At 38.0% G+C, this 20433-nt stretch overlaps 1 protein-coding gene across 1 annotated transcript in view; it reads right to left on the bottom strand.

The window, feature by feature from the left end:
* Positions 1 to 4870: 4870 nt before the first annotated feature.
* The window catches only part of lpcat1 (lysophosphatidylcholine acyltransferase 1), a 32640-nt gene continuing 17077 nt past the window's right edge, over positions 4871 to 20433 (bottom strand). The window contains exons 6-14 of the mRNA XM_017708634.2: positions 17778 to 17836; positions 16858 to 16892; positions 14523 to 14577; positions 14062 to 14144; positions 13277 to 13402; positions 10779 to 10932; positions 9455 to 9547; positions 7063 to 7204; positions 4871 to 5819 (exon numbers count right to left, since the gene is read on the bottom strand). Of these exons, the coding sequence (XP_017564123.1) occupies positions 5638 to 5819; positions 7063 to 7204; positions 9455 to 9547; positions 10779 to 10932; positions 13277 to 13402; positions 14062 to 14144; positions 14523 to 14577; positions 16858 to 16892; positions 17778 to 17836 (929 nt within the window). The 3' untranslated portion in view covers positions 4871 to 5637. The remainder of the gene's footprint in view (positions 5820 to 7062; positions 7205 to 9454; positions 9548 to 10778; positions 10933 to 13276; positions 13403 to 14061; positions 14145 to 14522; positions 14578 to 16857; positions 16893 to 17777; positions 17837 to 20433) is intronic.

Below are 20433 nucleotides of genomic sequence, written 5' to 3'. Positions count from 1 at the left end.
ATTTAAATAATTGTAATTGCTTTATACCTGATGTTTCACATTACTATCACAATCACCGCCACCTTACTGTATTCTTAAGTACTTAAATCTGGTGTACATACTGTAAATTTCTCTATATTGTCTTAAATTATTAGTAAAGTGTTTATTTTTACATAAATGGCTGCAACTGTAACAACTGCAATTTCCCCCTGGGATCAATAAAGGAATCTGAATCTGAATGTGGCTCCAGAGCCACACATTGCTGACCCCTGGTATAGAAGCTTGACATTATGTGTATGTTCTTTAAATTTTGAAAATGCTCCACTGCTTTAAAAAGCCATCCACTGAAAGATTCCTCAAGGAACCAAAAGCGACCCTTCTACAGTGTCAATTTAAAGAAGACTGCATATGAACTTGGTCGTTTTTTGGATTCCTGACAGCTCTATCTACACCTCAACTATAAATAAGGGCCTATAGTTTGCCTTACTATATAATCTCACTATAACCCGTTTAACACATTCACCACAAAACAGCATTTTGAGGCAAAGACGTATCTATATCAATGTGAAAAATGAGCATATTGGGGGGAAAAAAAAGTGATGCTTGAATTTACTTGATTCAAATGTTCACATCATTTCAAAATTAACAAAATATATGCATATTATTATTGCCAAAAGAAAACTGAAGAACAAAACTATGTTGATATAAAGTATTTAATTAATGTGGAAATGATGTGCATATTTGAACACTGTGAATTACTCTTTCTCAGCGCATCAGAATCTTGAAGTTTCATTCCAGCACGAAAGTGCATGAGATGAGAGGTATAAATCAATGAGACGAATTACTTTATATAAGCAGTAAATATAGACTTTTCCCCCCCTCATGTAAACATCAGGCTCTGGAGCGTGTCTCAGATTCAGATGAGGCAAACAGTGCATTAAAGGAGAGCTGCTCCTCCTCAATAAGTAAATGATCTTGTACTCATTTCTTCATGTCACCATTCATTATAACCGCAAGCCGCCCTTCAATGCAGCCTAAAGACAGACAAACTACAAAAGCCGTATAGTGCTAAAGACCAAGGACACTCCGGATAATTCAGCAAGGGAAGCTGCTTAGCAGTTCGATCAGTGCGGTGCAGATGTGTGCCAAATCCTGCTTTTCCGTGAACAATTTCAGATGATGTCATTATCTATTAACAGCCTTGACACAGGTGGCAAAATGCTCCACTTCCAAGAATCCAAGAAACCAGCCCTCAGTCTATTTTTACACCAGCAGTGATGTAATGCTTTTCCTTCAGCCAGGGAGTGAGGGGGCAGGTTGCGGCTGGTTCTTAAGTGTGCTAGCGCCACCTTATGGCGCTGTGAGGAAGTGTTTCTGTTAAATATCCATAACAAAGAACATCGGGTGCATATATGTTTACACTAAAATGCAGAGAAGGGGGTGTACGGTAGGTGGTTAGAGCAAGAGAAAAGACAAGAGGGGAAAGGACTGCAGGAAAGAAAGAAATACAGGAATAAAACCACAAAGCAGACAAATGGAATAATTAATAATATAAAGAAATATAAATTGGTCAGCAGATGTTGAAACTGTACTTGATTATATTCATAATGCAAATCCTCAGCTTTCATGAACTGTAAGTAAAAGTAAAAACTGAAATACATTTTTAAAGGTAATATTTTAACTTTTTTTAACTCGCCCGCTGCACTCCAGGCTTTTTATTTAGTCATTAACTTTAAGACTAATTATTTACCAACTTCTATAACCTACTTGGTAACATTCATGAAACTTTTGCGTAACTTATGAGAGTCAGGAGTTCAAGTGTGGACCCAAATAGAGACTGTTAAGCTAAAATAAATAAATAAATAAACAAAATGTGATTTTACGCTGTAACTTAAAAGTAGGTAACCGGGCTGCCTTAAATCTGGATAAGGATTTGGACACATACACTCACACCTAGGGGCAATTTAGCGTGTCCTGTTGGCCTGTCTGCATATGTTTGGACTGTGGTATGAAACTGGAGCACCCGGAGGAAACCTGCACAGACACGGGGAGAACATGCAAATCACCCGGCTGGGAATCGAACCCAAGCCCTTCAGAGCTACCCACTGCGCCACTGGCTAAGAAGCATTTATTAACCAAAACAAGCATTGGACGATAACTAAAGTTTATGCTGGGCTTCCTCGAGGAGAGGTTTAGGAATGATGATAAAATCACTACTTACTGTGTTAACACTGTAATTATTGTATTAATGGTTTTTGGAGGTAATAAATGTTTCCAGCCCTGATGAATAGCTTTTTAAGTTTGATTTTGGCTGGTGCCTGAGTTGTATGCACAGTACTGTAGGCCACCACATTAATATGCTTATCAAAAGAAGCTTGACTAAATGTGTGCAGCAATACACTTTCCTTCTGTACTAGTAGATGGTCAGTAAAATCAAATACAGCAGCCCACTTACATATACCAGCATTCAAAAGTTTGGAAATGCAGATACATTTTTTTGTCCATTAAGATGCAAACAATGTAAATGTATCTCAAAGGTACAGCATTTGGTACAGATTTGGTTCAGTACTATAACAATGCCATGTTATTAATATGTAATAACCGACTAACATGACAAATTCCATATCGTTTGTCATCACAGTTTATGTCACATGCTAATTTTCGCTGAATTATCCATCATGACATTGAACATTATGGCGTCTGTCAGGACAGATAAATGTAAAGGTAATAACAACTCATGACATCTACCATGACATGTTTATGACATGGTTATGTCATTGTTATGTAGTAGAGTTCAAATGCTACCCTGTTCTGATTCTAGTTAACACCCAGAATGCCTTGAATTTGAAAAGTAGTGAATTCCCAGCAAATAAAAATAAATGACTGTAAACAGATACAGTATATAACTTTGACTAAAACCATGAAACACCTTCTAGTGTCTACCTTACAGTAGTTCAATCTATGCTGTTTATTCCTGAATAAAACAACAGCAATTATTAATCAGACGAAATCCGTTTTTGTGGTGTGGAGCTGAAGGGGTTAAGACTTCTTTCCCAAAGGCAATGACCTTCAAGGACACTCTGCTGGCTAGGCTTACCTCAGCAAGCACACAGAACATAGCACACCAGTCTGCAGTGATGCTGCAAAGGATGCATCCAAATAATGACATCATCACACATGAACCTATAAGCCTTTAAGGGCTGTAGAGCTGCACAGTGGCTCGTGCCATTCTGGAGATGGAAGAATTAAAATGGGATACATATCTCCCCTGCTCTGCTGAAGACAATGGGTGTTTTGTAACACTGGCTGTGTCTTTATAATTATTGTATTGTTAGTTTTTGGTTCATATTCAGTTTTTTTTTTTTCAGTTTAAGTACGCACCAAAACCCCTGCACTTGACCCAATAAAATAATTCTGTTTCTAAAACTAAACTTAACCTGGTGTTCTCATCAGCGATTGTGTTTTCTACACCAGCAAAAGCTGCAAAGCCAATTACACCAATGAGAGACTGAGCTGCAAACAAGGCTTACAAATACTGCACACTGCTAATGGTCTAAATAGGCAAATACTGAAAACAATTAATTTAATTAATCATTAATTAACAAGCTCCATCTTATCAGATCAGCCCTATGAGACACCATCAGTTTCACCACTGCTTACTGCAATGAAACAAATCTGTTTACCTCACACTTGTCAAAGAACATGAGCTGTTTCTCACGTTTTAGTGTAGAGCTCCCTCTGTTGGTGGACATTCATAAAAACTTTGCTGTATAGGAGCTTAATGGAATGGTTATACATGTTCCCCTTACCTTGAATGTAGTTGATCAGTCAAGACATGTTCAGTATCTGAAATTTGCCTCTAGTTTTGCTGGAGTGATATGAGACTAGGTTTTTTTTTGTATTTTTTGCTACATTGGGCTCAGAGTTCCAGAACAAAACTAAAGAAGCAAACATCAAAAGGGGGAAATTATATGAATTAAAGCCAACCTAAAAACACTACTGTTTGTTAGTTCATGTCCCTGGTCATATTAAACACGATGAATTAAAAGACAAAACCCTTGCTTTCCCATAAAATTCCATTAAAATGTAATGACTTTGGCCCACCTCTACACTGTATTCTGCATGTTGGTTATGTCAGCACCTGGAGAAAAATAATACGGACAAATAATATCTCAATTTCTACACCCCATATTTAAAACAAGGCTGGTAATAACACAATATACTCTGACTTCCAACTTTATGAGAAACAGTAACTCTGTATCTTCACTGACTGTCCACGTTTTCTAAAATTCCAGGCTAAAGGTGTACGATGACAGAGTGAAGCGCATCTCTTGCTGCACCCTCTACTCCATACTCTTCCTGACCACAGGACTGCTGTGTGTTATTTGGTTGGATCATTTTCAGCACAGCAGCAACACCAATATGGTAGAGTGTGTGGTGCTGGTAAGAGTAGATCAGCCACAGAAGTGTTGCTGCAGTCCTCGCCAAAAAAGGTGCCTATAAGCAGCTCTGTGGTCAGAGACTACGCAAACGTCAATCCATGGATCTTTCGTTCAGCCCATACAAAACAAATGCAGATTGTTTAACGTGAAACAAACACTCCCAATAAATCAACATAGAAATAGTACAACTAGGCTATTAAAATCATGGAAACCTTTATATAATAATAATAATAAAAATAATAATAATAATAATAATAATAATAGGCGAGTGATTCTGTGACCCATTTAACTTTTTTGACAAAAACTTTTGGTCTAAAAAGTTCTTAATATCTTTTTTTTACTCAATATTGTTTTTTTTAAACAATAAGCACAATAACATGCCATGAACATATTAAAACATTTCATGAATATTTATTTAGACATAATGCATCTTATTTACATTTGTTCTGCTGTGTTGTCAGTTTAGTAGATTAGCACTGTACTCTCACCACCACTGCTTCCAGTAGGCTCACCGGGAAATAACTGGAGGCGAAAAATAGGACTGGTCTGCAGATGTTTGCAGCTGCCTGTAAATGCTTCTTTTGATATTCGATTTTTGATTTCAAAAAGGATTTGGGTTGAACGGAAGACAGACGGATTGATGTACTTGACCTTCAAAGTTGTAAGCAGTAACTTCTGGACTTTAAGGCACAGAATGAACAGTGACTTATTTAAGAGCAACCAGAGACTCAGACCTAAAATATCTGATGGTGAATTACTTGGATTCTTAAGTGTTGGCTGCTCGGCATGTAAAGTCAATAATCAGCTTTTTATTACAAGAACCTCCACATTAAAGAACACAAGCATATACTTAAAGGGTTTTGGATGTACCTGTATTAATATCAGTCTGAAATTATAGACAAAATGAATCTTTGTAGAGAAAGCCTGGAATAAATAGACTATTTATCTCAAATAAAAAAAATATCAATGCAAATTAAATTTTTACCTAAAAACCATCTTTCTGAATATCTGTGAGTACAATGCAAGATGAAATAAAGTGTTGAGGGAAAAAACATATATTAAAGAACATTGGAATGGATAGATCACCCAAATCCTGCAAAATGCAAAATTCTCAATCGTTCTCTTACTTATACTCACACTCTGCTATTTACATGCACTCAGACACACACACACACACACACAATCACCATCATCATCATCATCATCAGAGCTGCTCTCAGTCGTGCTTCTTGCTGTTTGAGTTCTTGGATGTGGTTTGTTCCTGAAGGCTGAAGTCAGAACAGAAGCTGTTGGTTATGGGTTCTGGGTGTTCAGAACAGGCGAGAGTGGCCAGATGATGGAAACAGCAGTAAAGCTCCACGAAGTTTGGACATCTCTCCATAAACCGGCGAAAATCATCTGACACAGAAAACATGACAGTTTGTTTTCATAAACTCTTATTTCTAATTACAATACTAGTCAGAATCTTAAAAGCACCAATTCTTTCAAAGTTTCTGCATAAAACATTGGCCAAGATGTAAACAAAGTCATTCAGAGAGGTTTGATGAAAAATAGATCAGTGTAGAGAAACCGACATGGATTTCCTTAGAGTGGAGGTGACGGAAACCAGGGGTCACGATGTCCAACGCAGCGCTTCTTGTCATGTGTCTTTTGAGGTTTCCATATGTAATGTTGTTAGTGAAATATTGGTAAATCTGAAAACACATCTTTTTTTGCCTTACAACACCTTGCCGTACCTCTCTGCCATAACTGGATTTTAAATAATGCTCAAAACTATTACAAATAATGTCTCAGATGTCAGACACCATACATTATTTCATGTAGTAACTTCCTTTGAGGGAGCTACTCTCTTCAAATGTCTGGTTCCTATCACCACCACTATGAACAATTCTGACTTAGTAAGTTTCTCTATAACAGATCATTTCATATTATAGCACTCTAAATCACTTTGTTTATCATGTAATGACGGGTAATGGTAGATTTCGCCTTTAAACTAACTCTGTGAGCTGTAAAGTTACTGTGGTAACAAAACCTTGCACACATTCCCCCCAATTCATGTGTAAATCCAACTCACTAGCTTGGTCTTCTATTACATGATGCCACCAAACTAGGAGGGTGAAGGCACAAGCTTGCAGTGAGACACATGAAGCTCCACCTCATCATTTTGAACTGACCTTAAGACATCACTGGGCAGCTCAACACGCTTAGAGGAGAGTACTAACTAATAATTCTGATGCATCAGCTAACAGACATCTGTGTTGGTTAGCATCTTACTGAGTGATGGATGTAAAGGGGTCCATTCTACCCACCAAGGTAGAGAGCACCATTATGCTTGATGACTCCCAGCCACAGATGGCTGTGGCATCACCAGGGATCAAATTCTTCATTTAAAATCTCCAGCTTAATTATAGAGCCAACATTTAGATGTTTAATATAACTTAATATAAGTTTAATATAATAAAAATATAAATTTTAGACCTTTTCTATTGGTCTGTTTGTCATGAATTATTCGCACAAACTAGCAGGCAGCTGGTGTGCTGGTGCAAAAGAGTTATAAGGTTTTGTAATGACAGCCATGATATGCTGTGGCATTTCAAAAGACCAAGCAATCCCTCGAATAACTGAACATCCAGATACATACCACATGTGATCTTTCCTTTGTCTTCAGTGTCAACAGCTCTGAAGACATCACACGCAGTGAGGTCTGCCACTCCGAGAGCTGTTTTCAGAATGACAGCCAATTCATCTTCTACAATAGCCCCGTCCTCTTCAGCCTCAAACATCTGTACAAAACAGGAACTGTGAGAGTACGTCATCATAACATCTGTACTACAGGACCTAAGCTTAGAAATAACACTATTCATTAGTATAGAACAGATGGGTCTGACTAAATGTTGTAGCAATCGTGTGTAGTAACCACTGCCAGTTCTTCTTATGTGCAAACTAATTGTTTAGGGCACCTACCCACCAAAGCCCCCACACCCTATGGTAAGAATAACAATGTATTTTATAGTTATTTACAGGAATAGCCATCATGCATTCCTGAAGAGCACAGTGTACCCCAAAAGGCCTAAGCAATTTGTGTGCAGTCAAATTGTGACACCAATGAGCTACGCTATTTTTCTGTCATCCATGCAGATGCTGTGGCAGCAGACGATGGCAGACAAGGTATTCAGTCAGCAATCCAAATCATTGAATTCAGGAGTTCCAGTCACTTCCATGGCCACAGGTGTATAAAGCCGAGCCCCTCGGCCTGCAGACTGCTTCTACAGACATTAGTGAAAGAATGGGTCGCTCTCAGGAGCTCAGTGAATTCCAGCGTGGTGCCGTGATCGGACGCCACCTGGGCAACAAGTCCAGTCGTGAAATTTCCTCACTACTAAATATTCCACAGTCAACTGTCAGTGGGATTATAACAAAGTGGAAGCGATTGGGAACGACAGCAACTCAGTCACGAAGTGGTCGGCCACGTAAAATGACAGAGCGGTCAGCGGATGTTGAGGGGCATAGTGCGCAGAGGTCACCAACTTTCTGCAGAGTCAATCGCTACAGACCTCCGAACTTAATGCGACCTTCAGATCAGCTCAAGAACAGTGTAGAGAGCTTCATGGAATGGGTTTCCATGGCTGAGCAGCTGCATCCAAGCTTTACATCACCAAGAGCAATGCAAAGCATGGAATGCAGTTGTGTAAAGCGCCACCACTGGACTCTAGAGCAGTGGAGACGTGTTCTCTGGAGTGACCAATCACGCTTCTCTGTCTGGCAATCCAATGGATGAGTCTGGGTTTGGCGGTTGCCAGGAAAATGGTACTTGTCTGACTGCATTGTGCCAAGTGTAGAGTTATGGTGTGAGGTTTATTTTTCAGGAGTTGGGCTCGGCCCCTTAGTCCCAGTGAAAGGAACTCTTAATGCTTCAACAGACCATGAGATTTTGGACAATTTCATGCTCCCAGCTTTATGGGAACAATTTGGGGACGGCCCCTTCCTGTTCCAACATGACCACGCAACAGTGCACAAAGCAGGTCCATAAAGACGTGGATGAGAGAGTTTGGTGTAGAAGAACTTGCACTGGCCTGCACAGAGTCCTGACCTCAACCCCATAGAACACCTTCGGGATGAATTAGAGCAGAGACTGTGAGCCAGGCCTTCTCGTCCAACATCTGACCTCATCAGACCCAACATCAGACCCAACGTCTGACCTCACAAATGCGCTTCTGGAAGAAGCCTTCCCAGAAGAGCTGAAGCTGCTATAGCTGCAAAGGGTGGGCCGACATTTTATTAAACCCTATGGATTAAGAATGGGATCTCACTCAAGTTCATACACACACACACACACACACACACACACACACACACACACACACATACATACACATATATACATACACACACACACACACACATTTATGGATTACACTCACTGAGCACTTTGTTAGGAACACCTCCTTGTTTCTACACTCATTGTCCATTTTATCAGCTCCACTTACTGTATAGCTGCACTTTGTAGTTCTACAGGTACAGACTGCAGTCCATCTGTTTCTCTGATACTTTGTTAGCCCCCTTTTTACCCTAGTTTTAATAAACTGGACAATGAGAGTAGGAAGCCCAACCAGAATCAATTTCACATGAACAACCCAGCATAACTGGAGTCCCAGGACCTTACCAAGCACTCAGTGGATTACTACAAATAAATTATTTATTCATTAATCTCCCACATTCACATTTACATACATGCTAGTAAACAGTTGTCATATAAAATGAGATATATATAAAATATACTTAATTTTTCATATGAAATGTTGGTATTAATAATTATATTTGCTGTAATTAACTGCATTTTCTGTACCCTTAACATCCTTGTGTTATTTCATTCATTCATTATTATTATTATTATGATTTATCATTATTTGTATTGGCCAGACATTTCGTATTAATAGATTGATACTGCATGTTAATATCAGATTATGTAAGTGTGTGTATGGATTGCATCAATAAACAAATTTGTATGTGTGACCACTTGAAAGCAACCTCACCCTAAAGGCCAGCTGAATGGTGTCCAGATGTCTGAAGGGTCTGCAGACCACAGACAGAGCAATGACATATTCCCTCACATCCATCTGACCATGCTGGAAAAACACAAGTAATCAAAATGAGTTCATTTTTCACAGGTTGACAAACAATGGAGATTGTTATGCATTTGAGGACATGTAGGCCTACGTACGGTGCTGTGCAAAAGTCATTCATTTACCCTCAAAACAGCCATTAAGTACAAGTTATTCATTCATTTTTCAGCATCAGGAAAAAGCAGAAAATATGCATTTACCAGATTAGCTTCCATTCTTTTCAGGAGACTCACTTTCAGTTTTTCAAAAAAATTAGCAGGAATATTTTTCCATACCTCCAAAGTTCAGTCTTAGAAGGTGGGTGTATTTTCTGCGTCTTCTCATGATTTCAAGCACATTCAGTCCTAGACTCTATGGTGGGGGGCATCAGTTCATTGTTCTGAGAACACCAGTACCTTCTTTGTTTGATTTATTCTTTTTTTTGTCTGTTTCCTTTTCTCTGTAATGTCTTCTTGAACAGCTACACCTCCTTTCAGATTCACAGCGCTGAGTTATCTTCTCTAAAGTGATCTTATCTAAAGTAAAAGTTTTACGTGCTGTTTATCTGAAGGGGGCAGTTTTGGTGGTCTACCAGGTCTTGCACGGTAATTATGTTTCCCATTTTTGGAAACTCCTGGTTTTCTTCCCCATTTATTTACTGTATAGCTGCACTTTGTAGTTCTACAGGTACAGACTGCAGTCCATCTGTTTCTCTGATACTTTGTTAGCCCCCTTTTTATCCTAGTTTTAATAAACTGGACAATGAGAGTAGGAAGCCCAACCAGAATCAATTTCACATGAACAACCCAGCATAACTGGAGTCCCAGGACCTTACCAAGCACTCAGTGGATTACTACAAATAAATTATTTATTCATTAATTACTTTTTTTCTTCCTTATGCAAGTGGGTTATCTTATATCTAATCTCCTCAGAAATATCTCCTGAAACATACATAACTTGTATTTTATGACTGTTTTGACTGGTAATTACATAAATTAAGGAGCCTCTGACTTTCACACAGGACCTGTAACGCTGCTCCGTCACAATGTCCAGTGTAAAAAGTGATGTAGAAATTCATTTGAGTTGAATTATTAACAATTATTAACTGGAACATTGTACAGTGTCTCTGGGAAACTTAACTTATAAATAAAACTCTATTAGTATTATTATTGTTATTCAAAGTAATAACTGAAGCAGAATGACATGTTCTGATAAACCTTTTTAGCATAAGAACATAAAAAACAGCGCACTGTACCTCCTCAAAGAGGGCAAAGACATCCTGCAATGTTTCTGTCACAGGTAGATTTACATATTTTGCAAAACTTTCCAGGCTTATTTTCCCTCCACAAAGTCTCCGTGCTCTGCCGCTCTCCTCCTGAAGGATTTGATCCGTCACTCCCACCTTCAACCTGCAAGACAGAAAACACACACTAACAAAACAAATACCTCCTATCATGCAGCTGGACTTCCCTGTGAGAAAACACTGAGGGCCAGGTTTTCGCATGCAGGAACAGAGTCAAAACATCCTCTGATTTGACTACAATAAGGATGCAATTAATCGTGTCCATGTAATTCATGTAACCCATGCAACCTAACTATCTTATGTAATACAAATAAAGCACAACACACATGAATTAAGGGCATTTACCATATATTTCCATAATATACTGGTGTGAGTAGCATGCACACAAGTCAGAAATTGCTTCATGGTGTCAGTGTCCACCAATAATGATTTGTGAGTGCTAATGGTGCCAATACTGGCATTATGCAAAGTTAGTTTTAAAGGAGCAGTAAAGCCATCAACAAGACAGGACAAAATCAAAACTGAAAGTGAACAGACAACAAAGTGTCTGCCGCTTAAAGGGAATACACATTTGAGACATTACTGTTCATTTTCTCCTGACTTTTTAAGGCAGACCAGCTTCCACCAGCCGTTAAATGTCAGTAAATCAAGTGGAATAATGTAAATCAGCCAAATTTCCAATATCCTGCTTTTATTCTATATGATTCTCTGATGTTTTGCATTCTATACAGATGCATAGAAAAAATTGTACCAATTTGTTAAATTCAGCAAACAGTAACAGTTTGTTATGTATTTATTACGCACTTCACATTTTTCCGTTTTTTGACGGAAGTACATGACCAATCATGGAAATAAAAACACAGCTTTCCTTTGCACAGAACACGACTGTTTCCACAATAATTTTGCCATGCATTATGGCAAAATTATATCTTCATGATACTGAAAGACATTTTTCACAATCAGAAACTCCATCTCCTTGCTCAGTAGAGGGCGCTATTCTCAAAGGTTAGCACATTTTCCACCATCCAACAAAGAACAGAAGCTCAGGAGATATTTGCCATCTGAAATCAATCCACAACTGTTAATCCAAAACAAGCAAAGCCTGCACTTCATGTCCTTCGCTTTAAGAGGCAGCTGGGTATCCCAGCCACACCACACTCGGCCCTTTAATTCCCCATTACTTAACTTTCACATACCACAGACTCACGGGGCTCACTGACCCTGCTACTGTCCTTCAGAGACATGACTAACAGTGACCTTTCCATTATCCGCAGTATTAACTAGGCTGTTTGATTAGTCTTCCTAGGATACACCTTGAAACACATCCTTTATATTCTGCTAAATTATTTCTCACTAAAAAAATCTATAAAAAGTGCAAGTTTTACATGAAATCAGATGAAAATGAGCAAGTTAGCTACATTTAGTGAAAAGTATCTCTTCACATTTATGATTCAACTTGGTCCCTGACAAACTCAAACGATTCATGCCCGGTTTGTGTTTGTACAGTGCTGTGCAAAAGTATCAGGCACATAAGTACAATGTTAGAAACCATTTAAAGTGTATTTTTGCTTGTAAAACTCTATACATCATTGGAATCAATGCAAAATTATATATAGCAAAACCTAACAAGAACCTATTTTTGTGTTTTGTTTTTTTCCAAAAAAGTGGTTGATATGTTGTCAGTTAGTTTGAATAACGAAGGTTGCCACCAGATGACTCCTGGATGACCCCAGCCATCATATGGATCTGCTAAATTTTATTAACATCACACCAGATTTAAACTAATGATATATTGATCAGCCAAAGCAGGTATTGGATATTAACTACAATTAATATTGAGCTGCCACGAGGAGAGGATTGGAAATGGTTAAACTAAGACATGAACATGTAGAATCACTATTACTGTAATAATATTGTTTGTATTAGTGCTTTTCTGAGCAAATAAACACTTACTGATCAGATAGCTTTTAAAATCTAATGTTTGCACAGTACTGTAATAAATGTTATCATATGAATTGGGTGCAGTTATTGTTGTGTCTACAGTCTTGTTTTATGGAAAGAAAAACAATATTGTACATTTTTGCCACCAATATAACTGCATTCATTATGCATCAACTATGTAACTATATTACAAGTAACATGTATACCAAATGATATCATAGGGCGAAAGCCATAATACTCCTAATCACTCACTCACTGAGAATCACTCTAGTGTCCGTGATAGAACACCAATTCATTATTTTGGACAGACTACCAAGAAAGACTGTGGGTCTCACCCACAAGTGCCATAAATGACCTGAGCAATTATCTGACCGGACCAATCAATGAGTTTGTGTGTCTCTTGCTTTAGCTTATCTGATTTAGATTTGATCAGATTTTACATTATTAAACACTCCATTCAGCAGCCGCTGCAGTACTCACTATAGTGAGAGGTCACTCACGGTACTCACCCGAGTCTACGCACCAGCCTGGAGAATTCCAGCAGGCAGGTGTGGCTGGGCAGACACAGAGGGCCTTTGGCCATTGCAAGCTGGCAATCCTCAAATGAGTAGTCGATGATGGGCAGGTGCAGAGCTCTAAAGATTAAACAGATGAACAAAAACCCAAAGATGAACCTCTGAAATACAATAATGTACAGTTGAATAAATAATGTACATAATGTGGAGTTGCTTAAGATAGAGCTGTCTGAAGTGCCTGAATAAACAGGATTACTTGACTTAAAGAAATAAATAACTGATTGATATTTACATTCGTAAAGACCTGGAAAGTGATCAGTTGTCATTTTACATGATAATACTGATTAATTTAAAATCTACTGCTCTCTCTTATGGTATGAAACTGGTGAAGCCATTTAGCCTCAGTTTTTTGCCACCTATTGATTGTTATATTACTTTACATGCAGATTTTTTTCAAAGCTTCAGGACTCAGGAGTATTTTGGAATCTTTGAAAGGATAGAGTACTGTTCTGTTAAATTTTTAAAACCCAATTACTCGATCAGTCATCAGAATAATCTGTAGGTCACTATGCTTGATATAATCAATACTGATAGCTCTGGCTCAAGGATGGTGCAAGCAGAGGTTAATGAACATACAGTATGAATGAAAATTGAGTAAGAAGATCTGCGACTGCAGCAGCCATCCAGAAACACAACCAAAGAAAAATGTAATATCCTGCCTCATGTTGGGTCCAGAGGCTTTTATATCACTAAACAGAAGGCTTGGATCGAACACTCACTTGGCCATGATACGCCTCACATTGCTGGCAAACAGAGCCGGGTCCCTCTTCTCTACTTCTGAAGGAGTGTATGTTGGGAGATACTGAGCAAATGAAAGAATCAGATTCAGTTTTCATTCTTAAAAAGCATAAAAGTTGTCAAAAAGTGTTCTTTAAAGCAACACCACAGAAGAACCACTTTGGTTCCCGTAAGAATGATTCAATCATTTTTTTTTAATTATTAATTAATTGATTAATGAGGTGCAAGTGAAAAGAACCTTTTAAAATGTAAAAAGTCAACATAATGTAAAGGTTCTATATATATATATATATATATATAGATGAATGCCATTTCCTAGAACCCTGCATCCAAGCCAAGAGCCACTTAGGAACCTTCATTTATTTTAAAGTGCAGAACAGAGATTATAAACTTAGAATTGTTAAGAAATTACATCACACAAGATATTGGCACCACTTCTCACCTCTATTTCTATAGAATTATGTAGCTGGCACAACGTAAGCCATAGAATCTTAAACCTGAAACAGAGACATCAAGAATTAATTCATTATACTATAATCCCCAGAGAAGATGATGAAGAAGGTAAAGAAGAAGAAGAAGATGAAGATGGTAGTGAAGGTGAAGAAGAAGATGATGGTGGTGAAGAAAAAGATGGTGGTGAAGAAGATGGTAGTAAAGGTGATTAAGAAGAAGAAGAAAAAGAAGGTGATGAAGGAGAAGGTGATGAAGAAGAAGAATGTGAAGAAGAAGAAGAAGAAGAAGAAGAAGAAGAAGGTGATGAAGGTGATGATGAAGAAGGTGATAAAGAATAATAATAAGAAGAAGGTGATAAAGAAGAAGAAAGTGATAAAGAAGAAGAAGAATGTGATGAAGAAGAAGAAGAAGAAGAAGAAGAAGAAGAAGAAGAATGTGATGAAGAAGAAGAAGAAGAAGAAGAATGTGATGAAGAAGAAGGTGATGAAGAAGAAGGTGAAAAAGAAGAAGAAGAAGAAGGTGATAAAGAAAAAGAATGTGATGAAGAAGGTGATGAAGAAGGTGATGAAGAAGGTGATGAAGAAGGTGATGAAGGTGATGAAGAAGAAGAATGTGATGAAGAAGAAGAAGAATGTGATGAAGAAGAAGAATAATGTGATGAAGAAGAAGAATGTGATGAAGAAGGTGATAAAGAAGAAGAAAGTGATAAAGAAGAAGAAGAATGTGTTGATGAAGGTGATAAAGAAGAAGAAGTAAGTGATAAAGAAGAAGAAGGTGATAAAGAAGAAGAAGAAGGTGATAAAAAAAGGAGGTGATGAAGAAGAAGAAGGTGATAAAGAAGAAGAAGGTGATAAAGAAGAAGAAGGTGATAAAGAAGAAGAAGAAGAAGGTGATAAAGAAGAAGAAGAAGGTGATAAAAAAAGGAGGTGATGAAGAAGAAGAAGAATGTGATGAAGAAGATGGTGATAAAGAAGAAGAAGTAGGTGATAAAGAAAAAGAATGTGATGAAGAAGGTGATGAAGAAGAAGGTGATGAAGGTGACGAAGAAGAAGACGAATGTGATGAAGAAGAAGAAGGTGATGAAGAAGAAGGTGATAAAGAAGAAGAAGAAGGTGATAAAGAAAAAGAATGTGATGAAGAAGGTGATGAAGAAGAAGGTGATGAAGAAGAAGGTGATGAAGGTGACGAAGAAGAAGACGAATGTGATGAAGAAGAAGAAGGTGATGAAGAAGAAGGTGATAAAGAAGAAGAAGAAGGTGATAAAGAAAAAGAATGTGATGAAGAAGGTGATGAAGAAGAAGGTGATGAAGAAGGTGACGAAGAAGAAGACGAATGTGATGAAGAAGAAGAAGGTGATAAAGAAAAAGAATGTGATGAAGAAGGTGATGAAGAAGAAGGTGATGAAGAAGGTGACGAAGAAGAAGACGAATGTGATGAAGAAGAAGAAGGTGATAAAGAAAAAGAATGTGATGAAGAAGGTGATGAAGAAGAAGGTGATGAAGAAGGTGACGAAGAAGAAGACGAATGTGATGAAGAAGAAGAAGGTGATGAAGAAGAAGAGTATTCCTCAGCAGTAATTACATTTTCCAGTCTTCTCTGCTCGGCTACTACACGTTGTATCAGTGAAAACACAGCTTTAAGTTGTGATTATCTACCTGAGCTGTTTTGCTTTTTGTATGAAGACATTCTTCATGAGTGCTACAATAACAGTAGCATGAACAAAGCCAGGCAAAACACCGCCTCTCAAACGGCTTCCCACTCCCTATATAGCAGCTTCTATGCACAGTGCATTATATGTATATACGTATGTATTATATGTATGTGCGTATCAAAATAAAAGCCATTTATATTCAGTCTTTATGAATCTGCTCAGCATCCTATTTAACCTTCAGTGTGTTGTGTAGAATCCCTGATTTCATGACCTATGCACTACATAAGGAGTAAGGAGCCATCTGATACAGCCACATACATGCACTCATGCTTAATTAAATGGGTGGCAGGATTTTGTCCACATCCCTCTAATCTGAATGTTTTACCCATAGGAAGAAACTTAATATTAAAGAGTCTTAAAGTAGCAAACAAAATAAGTTTGCTCATATAGTCGATTTAGCATTAAATCTCTAATCAAGCTAACCTGCTAATGCGGCAAATCCCAAAAAAAGGCATGAGGGTTAGATATTGGGCAGTGTTGTAGACCGTAATGCATTAGATGCATGCTCAACAGTGATGTGCATGCATGGTGAAAACTGGGCAGAGGAGGCAAACTGGGTAGTGACAGCATCTACAAGAGAAGATACAAGAAGAAAACAGAGGAGAAGACTCACGCTCCAGGTCCCTGCCATGTCCAAGAGATCGTGTCCTGCCAACAAGAGACAAAGCGACACAGAGGAGGACATCAAACAGGTGTAGTGCAGAAAAACAAACACGCCTACAGCATTAACAGAGCTCTAAAGACCAAAGCCACAACTTTGCATCTAATGTTCTACTAACCTACCAGTATCAGTTCCATGTAGAGGTGGGCAATATGACAATATTGGCAGAATATGCGTTTCTGAGCATCAACGTTACTTGAAGAACATTTAACAACTGCCTTTTCCATGATAAAGAGATCGCAATTAGTCCTAACAATTTAAGTGCAGTGCAGTGTGTGAAATGTGAAAACTCACTGTAACTCCTAGTTTTCCATAGCAGTTTTTAAATGTGGCACTGCGGTTGCACTGAGTCTGTTCTAACTACATCATGGAGCATATCACGTCTTATCATGATATTCCATTTTTGTCATGATATCGCCCTCTTCTAGTCCCATATTATTATTCTCCTGCATCACTGAGTGCCAGCTATGAGTAAAACTTCTGCCTCGGCCAAGATTTCCAATAAACATCTAAATGCAGCCTGAGTAGTTTTATTTCATTATGACTGAGAAAGGATATTAGAGAGAAACAGACAGACAGAATTTAAACTTCATTTGTTTTGTTTACTGTTTATTTATCATGGTCAAAGGACATAAAAACGAACAGAAAGGACATTCGCCAGTTTTAGCCAAGCTGTATGACACCTACTGTACTTCTTATTAATTTACTGCTCCTACAAATCATACTCAACAAATATTTAGCGCTTTAAGGATGACTAATAAGAAATGATTTGTGAGGTTCAGGAGACTTTCAAATGGAGAGAGGAGTTCAACATCATTCAGGGCTTGTGATGTTGAAAAGGGGGGAGTCTCTGAAAGGCTTTCTGTTCTCACCACTTCATTGGGATACCGCAGGACTACCGGCTGGACTGGAACACCTGGAATAAATGCACCTAAAATAGAAGGAGGAGCCAAATTATGATGACTGTCCAAACAAAAATATGTACATTACTACCCATCCTTTAAAATGCATTAGTGCAATTAGCACAATACCACCTGTTAAACCACCTTTTCACTAGAAAAGGGGACCATTATGCTTAGAACAGCTTGAGGTTAAAGAGGAAGAGGTGGCCAACAATTAGATGGATGGATACCACCTGAGGAATAATGGACAAGTCAGTCATAAGCCAAAGACCTAGGAAGTCAAAATTGACTTGACAGCATTTAATGATAATACCAGTAACCATATACAGTTACCTTTTTTGATACCCTGATTATGTAATGTCATTTAATGTATTCTGCTGTTACCCAACTCTGATAAGGACAGTGATAGATATGTCCATATATATGATATTGGCATCATCCCACAATTCCTGTATCAGTGCATTTTGAATGGACAACAGACATTTGTGTAGAACGCAATCATGTAATAGCTTCCTGAAAATGTAATAATTAAACAACCAATTAAGTAATATAAAAAGAAAAAAAAAAGAGACAAATGATCAACTTACAAATACAATTATGTAATAAGGCACTAAACATAGTCAACCTGAAAATATATTATCCCAATAGTGTAATAAGGAATTACATGATTGGCAAAGGTAATATTGCATTATCAGTTAAGACACTTTATTATGTAATTGGGCAAGTTGTTACATTATTAGGTTTTATAACACGCGCACGTACACAATATATATTTATTGTTTGTATGAACAACTTTGGGATTTATCGGACATCAGCGCTGACCTTTTATGCTAGTGTTTGTGTCCTCAGTTTACCTGAGGCTGACTATGGGAGTGTCACTGACACAATGCCCGGCCCCATCTGCCCCATTTCACAGTAACCTGACTCTGCACGTGTGTATACACACACACTTGCTCCCATGTAGGCGCTTCATGACTGTGAACTTGCATGTGAACTTACTGGAAGCTAATTTTTGCATGTTATATCAATGAAGTGTCAAAGTACACACATTAGTAATAAATAAAAAAGTTTAAAAAAGCATAAAAATGGCACAGAAAAAAAGAAAAAGAAACAAAGTAAACAAAAGCAGAGAATAAACGGCCCCACTTCATATTAAGTGTCTAATATCTGTAGTTACACACGAAAAACATATGCAAGAACACTAACTACTGATGAGTTAGTCAGTGTCACAGATGAATTAAAGAAGTAAAGCCTATGGAATTACTCAAGGGTATCCTCTAAGTTACACTTTAAAGTAAGTGGGCAGTTTCTGTGGAGTTGTTATGTATGTACTGTGTAATAACAGAGTGGTGATGTAAACACTTTGGTGGGAACGCAACACAACGTCATAAAAGTTACATGTTAAGATAAGGGGGCGTCTGCTGTACTGTCACATATACACTCACTGGCCACTTTATTAGGTACTAGGTATAGGTATTAGGTACTGTTCAGCTGCTTGTTAACACAAATGTCTAATCAGCCAATCACAGGGCCGCAACTCACTGCATTTAGGCATGTAGAGGTGGTCAAGACGACTTGCTGAAGTGCAGACCGAGCATCAGAACGGGGAAGAAAGGGGATTTAAGGGGCTTTGAACGTGGCGTGGTTGTTGGTGCCAGACGGGCTGGTCTGAGTATTTCAGAAACTGCTGATCTGCTGGGATTTTCACGCTCAACCATCTCTAGGGTTTACAGAGAACGGTCGGAAAAAGAGGAAATATCCAGTGAGCGGTCAGTTGTGTGGACGAAAATGCCTTGTTGGTGTGAGAGGTCAGAGGAGAATGGGCAGACTGGTTCCAGATGATAGAAAGGCAACAGGAGCTCAAATAACCAACCAGAATCTCTGAGGAACGTTTCCAGCACCTTGTTGAAAGTCTGACACGAAGAATTAAGGCAGTTCTGAAGGCAAAAGGGGGTCCAACCTTTTACAACCTTAACAAGTGTACCTAATAAAGTGACCGGTGAGTGTACATACAGAATGGTTTAAAGCTGAAACCGGTTACAGTGTCACAACACTAGCAACATCAATGCTACCTACATGTTAGGAAAGCTGGCACATACAGTGTAAATAATGTATTAATGGAAGTTATTACATACTTCCTTTTATTGCCAGAAAAAACATCTAAAAAAAGCAGCTAATCCAGTCTGATTACAAAAGTAATTACATTTATGTTATTACCCTTGTGTAATTACACGAGAGAGAATAAGCCGTTACATCTATTACAATACACTTGTGTAATTACATGAGGCAAAACTGAAGCTGATACACATGTAATTATATAAGGTGTACTTCTGTAGTCCATCTGCAACAGTGACAAATCATTAGCGGTTACAGTGTTGTTGCATATGCTGTTCATATGTTACTACCCAGTTATTAAAGACACTTAATATAAGTGAGACCAAATAAGCTGTAAAAGCACAACGCTGTTGAAAGGTTGCCGAGTAATAATTTAGTTAGGGCCAGAATTACTGTTAAAAAAATGAATTCCTTACTACTTCACCACACTACATTTGAAATAACCACTCTATAGCAAAACAGAACATTTAAATATCAAAACTAATATCTGTGTAAACATAATTTTCAGTAA

Source organism: Pygocentrus nattereri, chromosome 27 (assembly GCF_015220715.1).
Source record: "Pygocentrus nattereri isolate fPygNat1 chromosome 27, fPygNat1.pri, whole genome shotgun sequence".
Lineage (NCBI taxonomy): Eukaryota > Metazoa > Chordata > Actinopteri > Characiformes > Serrasalmidae > Pygocentrus > Pygocentrus nattereri.
The sequence above is the reverse complement of the archived record's forward strand: the minus strand, read 5'-3'. Positions and strand labels throughout refer to the sequence as shown.